The following is a 9,195-nucleotide window of genomic DNA, read 5'->3' on the forward strand; positions in this document are numbered from 1 at the left end:
AAAATAATCTCATTCCAAGCATAAAAAGAAGACTTCCTACCATATTCTAAGAATTATCATCCTAGATTAATTGAAAGAATTTCATTACAATCATGGAGAAATTGAATTTTAATATTATGCATAAAGGATAAGTTTTTATATCAAAAGTGTTATTTTTACCATTTTTATTTCATGCATAGAAGTATGCAAAATGGATAAATTTTTATATCAAAAGTGTTATTTTTACCATTTTTATTTCATGCATAGAAGTATGCATAATGGATAAATTTTTATATCAAAAGTGTTATTTTTACCATTTTTATTTCATGCATAGAAGTATGCATAAAGGAAAAATTTTTATATCAAAAGTGTTACTTTTATTATTTTTAATTTTCATGCATAGAAGTATGCATAAAAGAAAATTTTTATATCAAAAGTGTTACTTTTATCATTTTTAATTTTCATGCATAGAAGTATGCATAAAGGAAAATTTTTATATCAAAAGTGTTACTTTTATCATTTTTAATTTTCATGCATAGAAGTATGCATAAAGGAAAAATTTTTATATCAAAAGTGTTACTTTTATCATATTGGATTTCATGCATATAGGTATGCATAAAAGATATTCTTTTTATACTAAAAGTATGATTTTCCTCATAAATGGATTTTATGCTTAACTTAGATGCATAAGAGAAATTCTTTTATTCTAAAAGTATAATTCCCTACCAAATTGAAATCATGCATAAGAAGATGCATAAAAGATTGATTTTAATTTCGAAAGTGTTAGTCTCCTTAAATGGAATTTATGTATAAATAAATGTGTAGAGAAATCTTATATCAAATAAAAGCATTCTCTTTAAAAAAAAAAAAAAGATATGAAATGTGATAAGATGTGATAAGAGGTGTATGAGATGTGATAAAGAATTGATAAGATGCGTATGGAAAGTGATAGGATGTGATAAGAGGTGTGATAAGAGGTGATAAGATGCTTATGAAATAAGTTAGGATGTGATAAGATGAATTAAGATGTGTATGGGGGGATGAGGTAAGAAGTGTATGTGATAGGATAAGATGTATATGGGTTGTGATAGGGCGAGAATGGATGTGATGTAAAAGATTAGATGTGAAGGTATATGGGGTTATATAAATGGGAATGTGAAGGTATATGGGGTTATATAAATGGGAATGTGAAAATGGATGTATGTATGTGGATGTGTGGATGTGGAGATGGGAGTGTGGATGTATGAACATGAAAATGGATATATGCATGAAGATGTATATGCATAGATGTAAATGTGGATGTAGATGTGGATGTATAGATGTGAATGGATGTGGATGTATAGATGTGAATGAAAATGTGGATGTGGATGTATGTGAATGTGGATGTATGAACATGAAAATGAATATATGCATGAAGATGTATATGCATAGATGTAAATGTGGATGTAGATGTGGATGTATAGATGTGAATGGATGTGGATGTATAGATGTGAATGGAAATGTGGATGTGGATGTATGTGAATGTGGATGTAGATGTGGATGTATAGATGTGAATGTGGAATGTGGATGTGGATGTATGTATGTATGTGGATGTAGATGTGGATGTATAGATGTGAATGGGAATGGGGATGTGGATGTATGTGAATGTGAATGTAGATGTGGATGTATGTGAATGTGAATGTAGATGTGAATGTGGAATGTGGATGTATAGATGTGGATGTATGGGAATGTGGATGTGGATGTATGTGAATGTGAATGTAGATGTGGATGTATAGATGTGAATGTGGAATGTGGATGTGGATGTATGTATGTATGTGGATGTAGATGTGGATGTATGGATGTGTATGTATGAATGTGGATATGGGATGTGGATGTATAAATGAGGATGGGAAAATGGAGGTAAGCATGTAGATGTGGATGCATGGATGTGAATGTGGATGTGGATGTGGATGTGGATGTGGATATGGATGTGTATGTATGAATGTGGATATGGGATGTGGATGTATAAATGAGGATGTGAAAATGGAGATAAGTATGTAGATGTGGATGTATGGATGTGAATGTGGATGTGGATGTGGATGTATGGATGTGGATATGGATGTGAATATATGATATGTGATGTGAAGGAATCTGAAGTGAAGAGATGGAAAATGAGGTGATTGGATGAGTACACATATACATGGAATGTGGAATAAGTAATGTGGATTAATGAGGGATAATGTGGAAAAATGAGAGTTAATATAGAAACTGTATTTGTAAACTGTTTGTAAATGCTGTTTGTAAATGGCTGTTTTATGTCAAGAATGCTGGGGAAGCATTTTGACCGTCTTGTGATTAAGGTCGTGGAGACCTAACTGATAAAGTTGCAACTGCTGACGGAGAGTCAATGGAGGACGTCTCGCGTAGCAAGGTCGACCGAGGTCTTGACCAGCCTCGGTTCGATTAAAATGGTGAGCTTCCGGTACGGTGGATGAGGGACCAAGGAAGCGGCCTATGAGTGAAGCGCTAGGTCACCTGCGAAGGATCCTAGAGGGTGCTGACCATACGGTGCTCGGGCTCTGGGTCGCCTAGGATACCCACGCGTGCGTCGAGGAAGATATTGGAACAAGGAGTAAGAGTTGTTTTGTGAAACCGGGCATGGATCTGGTTGACTGACCTTGCTGGTCCTCAACGGATGAGTCCATGGCTCTTTTATATGGATCTGTTGGTTGATCTTGCTGATCTTCAACGAGAGTCCATCTTGATAAGTGATTATATTGCCGAGTATTATGGGCTAGGAACTATGGAAACGGCCTCTGTGTGGACAGGTGGTGAGCGTTCTAGTTGCCAATGATGCCATAGATACTCTGATAAAAGAATGATGGGAAATTATGAATCAACTGGATAAATTGGAAGATTGTGGTCAGTGGTACTATGGTTTCCTTAAAGGATTGTTTTAAAGTTAGCTGATGCTAAGAAAAAGGCAATTTCATATTGGGTGTGTAAGTGGTGTGGCTAGTTTTATGTTTGCATGAACTTCCGGCTAGGGGGCCTTGGAACTCTTTTCCTTGGTACCCGGGACAAAACCTAACCAAATTCCAAATTGGATCCCATCACTACAGTGGTTGGGCGGTTGGCTAACCCATGGGATCGGATGGGGTTAGGCTGGACTGATGGATCCGTAAACCGAGACTCAATTTCTGTTATTACGATAGACGAAGTAAGTCCCGGATAGTAATTGTTCTATGGATAGGAATCAACGGCTGTGCCTCTTGATGGGGAAAAAGCGTTGATCCCAATGATCCAAGTGCAAGTTTCTTCCTTGATCCGACCGAGTATCTTTATAGGTGCAGTTGGATCAGCGTGATCAGTAATGATCTTGACTACGTTAGAGTAAAAAATTATCCTGGTGGAATCGCCCGTGCTTTCCGGGTAAGGGAAGTTTTTTCCGGGTTCGGTTTTGGAAAAACCGACGGATTAGTCTCTTGTCCGGATATCCGTGGACGAGGCCCCGAATGTGGGACCCCTATCCCGCGCGAGAAGTGCTACTTCCGCTGCTAGTACCCTGAATCTGTTGCTCGATGGGAACAGAGGGATCTCACACTCTTGTTCAAGGGTGGAACTTCTGAAGTTGAAATCCAGGGGATTGAGTTTCGGGAAAAGGACATTTCTTCCATTCTGGAACTTCCCATATCCTGGGTTTGACCCTGATGTCTCTTATGTGGAGGAAGGTTAGAATCATCTTCTGGGAATAAAAACCTTTTGAAAGGTGATGGTGCTGGCTTTGGCGAGACTTTGACATCGGTTCGTTCAGTCCCCGAATGAACCTAGCCATCAGTTGTTCTACATCCAGTGGAGGCGAGTATCTGAGGAGGAGGGAGAATGCTTGGTGATATGCTTCAATAGTTCTACTCCCCTGGGTTAACTCTAAGAATTCATTCATCTTTGTTTCTAAAAATCCGGGAGTACAGAACCTCGTCCTTAGGTAAATTTTGAGATCAGTCTAGGTTTGGGTATTTCGGTCGAGACGGTTTGTCTCGCAGGGGTTTTCCATGCCATTGGCTGTCTCCACTATCTTCAGCCTTGCAAGAGCCATTTTGCTCTTCTCATTGTACCCGGTGACATCGAAGTATTCTTCCATTGATTCGATCCACTTCTCCACAGCCTCGCCCAAGTTTTCCCCTTCACCCTTGAAAGGTCCAGGCTGTGAACTATGAAGAGTTTTACGAACATCTAGGTCGAGCTCTTCTTCATCGAGTTGGGGGTTAACATTTCTACCACCACGACGATCTCGATCCATGTTCCTGTCAATACAAAAATTCTTGTTAAGTCTCTTTGTTTATGATTCAATCCGATTTTTGATTCAACTGATTCCGGGGTTTTCTAAATAGGTCGGCTCCCCACAGAATCAAGGGATAAAGATACTCATATAGAACGCATTATCAGTTAACAATTCATTCAGAATATCTCATTCATATCTTTCACACAATAATGGTCCATCAGACTAATTTTTTCCATCTGAACAGTCCTCCATGGGGATTTTAATTTTTCCCTTCAGATGTATAAACTAGACAGACATGATCTTCAGTTTCTGACATTTCCAACATAAGAATAGTATCTGTATAGTCAGCTTATCAAGTAGCACTGGTGTTAATTGTCTGTATATGCTTTAGGGCCATTGTACATATGGCTCGCTTATCCCATGTGTGGAGGCGATGGACTAGAACATGGCTCCACCAGCAATCATTATATAATTGAAGCCCCTCCGGCTCTTTACGGAAATATGGCTGCCCGTTGAAGGAGATCTAGACCCTAGCTTGCACTTGGATGGGCAATGTTGCCTGTCCATTGCCTGCCTATCTGTCCACAAAGGAATGTTGTATGTGTAAGAAGCCGTAGGTCTCATGTACGTGTAATATCTAGTCGTGAATATTTTCACTTTTACCATGTTATTCTTCCAGTACATCTGCATAGATGTTGGACATCATGACAAATAGTGCAGGATGCTTTTCATCCAGTGTCATCAAACGCTCAAAGACCTGTTCACCAAGCTCTAAATTACCCCACTTTTGACAAGAACCTAATACGATTTTCCATGTTACAAGATCAGGATGATAGGGCATCTTCTTCACTGTTGCCACCACCTCGTCAAGTTGGCCTGCACGACCAAGAAGATCAAGCATGCAATTGTGGTGCTTGATAGTTGGAGTGATTCCAAACTCTCTTTTCATAGCATCAAAATACTTCTTGCCTTTGTCCACGAGACCGCTATGACTGCACACACCTAGAACACTGAGAAATGTTGTCCTATTTGGTAGTATCCCTTCCCTCTTTAGTCTCTCAAAAAGGTCAAAGACAGCTTCAGTCTTCCCTTGGCGGGCATATCCCGCAATTAGTGCATTCCATGAAACTATACCTTGAACAGGAAGCTTCTCAAAGACTTCCTGAGCTTCTGAAAGTGAGCCACATCTAGCATAGAAGTCTACCAGCGTGTTGCCAACTAAAAGGTCTCTGTCTAACCCCTTCTTAACAATCTCGATGTGTATTTCCCCACCCCTGTCCGACACTCCTATGCTTCCACAGCCTTTCAAACTGCTAACAAACGTGACACTGTCAGCAGAGACACCCTCCATTTGCATTTGTTCTAGGCAGTTGAGCCATTCCTCACTAAATCCATGCTCAGCATATCCTGCCATTAGTGCAGTCCATGGTACTGCATCTCGAATCAGAAGCTCATCAAACACATCCTGTGCTTCTCCAAGTGAGTGGCATTTGGCATACATAACCACCAAAGTCCCACCGACTAAAGGCTCTCCTTCAAATCCCTCTTGGGCAATCTGGGCATGCAATTCTCGGCCCCTATCAATGGCTCCTATGCTGCCACATGCTTTTAAACTACAAACAAAGGTAATAGGATTTGGAGACAAGCCCTCCATTTGCATTTGTTTCAAACAAATCAGCGCTTCTTCACCAAATCCATGGTCGGCATACCCTGCAATCAGTGCAGTCCACGAAACAACACATCGAACTAGCAGCTTATCAGACACTTCCTGAGCTTCTCCAAGTGAGCCACATTTGGCATACATATCCACTAAAATGCTGCCAACAAAAGGATCCTCTTCAAATCCTTCTTTAGCGATCTCAGCATGTAAGTTGCGGCCCTCATCGATGGCTCCAATGCTGCTACAAGCTTTCAAGCTGCAAACAAAAGTGATGGAGGTCGGAAATACCCCCTCTGTTTGCATCTGTTCCAAACAGTGTAGTGCTTCTTCACCATGCCCATGTTCAACATACCCTGATATTAGTGCAGTCCATGCAACTACACCTCGAACCGGCAGCTCGTCGAACACCTCCCATGCTTCAGCAAATGAGCCACATTTAGCATATATATCCACCAAAGTACTGCCAACAGAAGGATCACTTTCAAATCCTTCTTTCGCAACCTCAGCATAGATTTTTCGGCCATTGTCTATCGCTCCAATGCTGCTACAAGCTTTCAAGCTGCATACAAAGGTAACAGCATTGGGAAACACACCCTCCTGTTGCATCTGGTCCAAGCAGTTCAGTGCTTCCTCACTGAGCCCATGCTCAGCATACCCTAAAATAAGTGCAGTCCAGGAAACTACACCTTGAGCTGGCAAATCCTCAATTACCTCCCATGCTTCTGCAAATGAGCCACATTTTGAATACATGTCTACCAAAGTGTTTCCAACCGAAGGGTCGTTTTCAAAACCCTCTTCGACAATCAAGGCATGTAAACATCTGCCCTTCTCTATGGATCCTATGCTGCCACAAGCTTTCAAGCTGCAAACATAAGTAACAGAATCTGGAGACACGCCCTCTGATTGCATCTGTTCAAAACAGTCCAGAGCTTTCTCACCAAGTCCATGGTCAGCATAGCCTGCAATCAATGCAGTCCAAGAGACTACACTTCGAGTGGGCAACTCATTAAACAGTTCTTGTGCTTCCAGAAGTGAGCCACATTTTGCATACCCTGCAATCAATGCAGTCTGTGAGACCACCTCTTGAGTTGAAAGCTCCTCAAACACTTCCCATGCCTCTGTGAATAAGCCACATTTAGCATATGTATCTACCAAGATGCTACAGACATATGAATCTCTCTCAAACCCCTCCTTGACAATCTCAGTGTGTATTTCTTGACTTTTGTATATGGCTCCAATGCGGCCACAAACTTGCAAGCTACAAACGTATGTGAAAGCTGTGGCAGAGACACCATCCACATCCATCCGTTCCAAACAATTAAGCACTTCCTCACCATACCCATGCTCAGCATACCCTGCGATTAGTAAGTTCCATGAGCCTGCACCTCTAATTGGCAGCTCGTTGAATACTTCCTGTGCTTCCTCAAGCAAGTCACATTTTGAATACATCTCCAACAGACTGTTGCCGACAGTGAGTTCTTTTTCAAACCCCTCTACCCCAACTTCAGCGTGTACTTTTCGTCCCCTATCTATGGCTCCCACGATACCACAGGCTTTCAAGCTGCAAGAGAAAGAGACAGCATCCAAGGAAACACCCTCCAGTTGCATCTGTTCCAAGCAGCCTAGGGCCTCCTCAACATAACCATGGTCGGCATACCCTGCCATTAGTGCATTCCACAAGGCTACATCTCGAAATGGCAGCTCATCAAACAAACTCTGCGCTTCTACAAGTAAGCCACACTTGGCATACAAATCTACCAAAGAATTGCCAACAAAAGGGTGTGTTTCGAGCCCGTCTTTGGCGATTTCAGCATGTGTTTCTTGGCCTGTGTCTATGGCTCCTAAGTTGCTACAAGCTTTCAAGCTGCAAATAAACGTTACATCGTTCGGAGGGATGCCCTGTAATTTCATCTGTTTCAAGTAGTCGAGCGCTTCTTCATTCAACCTGTGTTCAGTGTACCCAGTGAGGAGGGCATTCCACGAAACTACATCTCGAACTGGGAGCTCATCAAACACTTCTTGTGCTTCCACAAGGAAGCCACATCTGGCATACGTGTCCACCAAAGTGTTGCCAACAAAAAGCTCCCTTTCATAACCCTCACTGACAATCCCTGCATGTAGTTCTCGGCCCTTATCCATGGCTTCCAACATGCCACAAGCTTTCAAGCTGCAAACAAACGTTACATCATTTGGAGATGCCCCCTCAAGTTGCATCTGCTCTAAACAGTAAAGAGCCTCCTTTCCTAGTCCATGTTCTGCATACCCTGTAATAAGAGCGGTCCATGAGATGACATCTCGATCTAGCAGATCATTAAACACTTCTTGTGCATCTGGAAGCCAGCCACATTTTGCATACATGTCAATTAAAGTGTTACCCACTATCAGATCTGTTTCAAACCCCTCAAAGGCAATGTCAGAATGTATTTTCCGGCCATTTTCCACACATTTCAATCTAGTACAAGCCTTCACAAGCTCCAGGAAAGTGTATTTGCTAGGATTTACACAGTCTTCTTGCATTTTCTTGAACAAATTGAGAGCATAGTGAGATTCTCCACAATCTATATACCCTTGTATCAGAGAAGTCCAAGAAAACTCATTCCGATGGACCAACCTCTGAAAAACCTGCTGGGCATCATAGACACTTCCGCACTCCACCAACATGGGGACAAGGTAATTCCCAGGTTCTCTAAGTATTTCCAGACCATTATTCCACATATACATGCAGACAATCTTGGCGTGGGTTAGGTTCTTCTCTTTTCTGCACTTTTGAATGACGAAGATGAAGCTCTCTACTGAGGGCAGTTCCACGGATGCAAGTGCCTCCTCAATGCTCACCATCTCCCTACAAATTCTGTCTTCGATCACATGTGAAGTGGATGATGCTACATGGATTGTAGTCCTAAAGCTGGGTCTGTAAAGGTGTCCTTTGTATGATGGAGTGTCATGAGCTTTGTATGGTGGGACATGATGACCCTTGAATGATAGGGCATCATGGCGGCCCTTGTATGATGGCCCATCCATAGAAGTCTGATATGCATGTGCATGATGTGTAGAGTTTGACCATGCCTGGATAATGAATAATGCGTTGCTTCCATTCATCTTGGTGCTCCTTTACCTTATCTTCAAACCTACATAATGGTGGTTTTGGAGCAGGACTATGGTTTTTCTGGCTTACCGCAATATGATTTTATCCACTCCAAATGCGCACCTACCGAGAGGGTACAGTATACTGAGCTTCTTCTGTCTGCAAGCGAGCCAGAACGCAGAGGAGGTGCTTGTCCAGATGATGCAGGTG

General features: G+C 41.8%; 1 protein-coding gene across 1 annotated transcript; it reads right to left on the reverse strand.

Annotated features, from left to right (window-relative positions):
* Positions 1-4,907: 4,907 nt before the first annotated feature.
* LOC147611790 (pentatricopeptide repeat-containing protein At3g02330, mitochondrial-like) lies at positions 4,908-8,738 on the reverse strand. The gene has a single exon (XM_086783890.1). The coding sequence runs from the start codon at positions 8,736-8,738 to the stop codon at positions 4,908-4,910; it is 3,831 nt and encodes a 1,276-aa protein (XP_086640016.1).
* Positions 8,739-9,195: the final 457 nt, after the last annotated feature.

This window comes from Cibotium barometz, chromosome 46 (assembly GCF_041138505.1).
Source record: "Cibotium barometz isolate CiBa-2024 chromosome 46, ASM4113850v1, whole genome shotgun sequence".
NCBI lineage: Eukaryota > Viridiplantae > Streptophyta > Polypodiopsida > Cyatheales > Cibotiaceae > Cibotium > Cibotium barometz.

Coding starts and splice junctions, on each gene's coding strand:
- LOC147611790 (XM_086783890.1), bottom strand. CDS start 8,738: ATGGTGAGCATTGAGGAGGCACTTGCATCCGTGGAACTGCCCTCAGTA.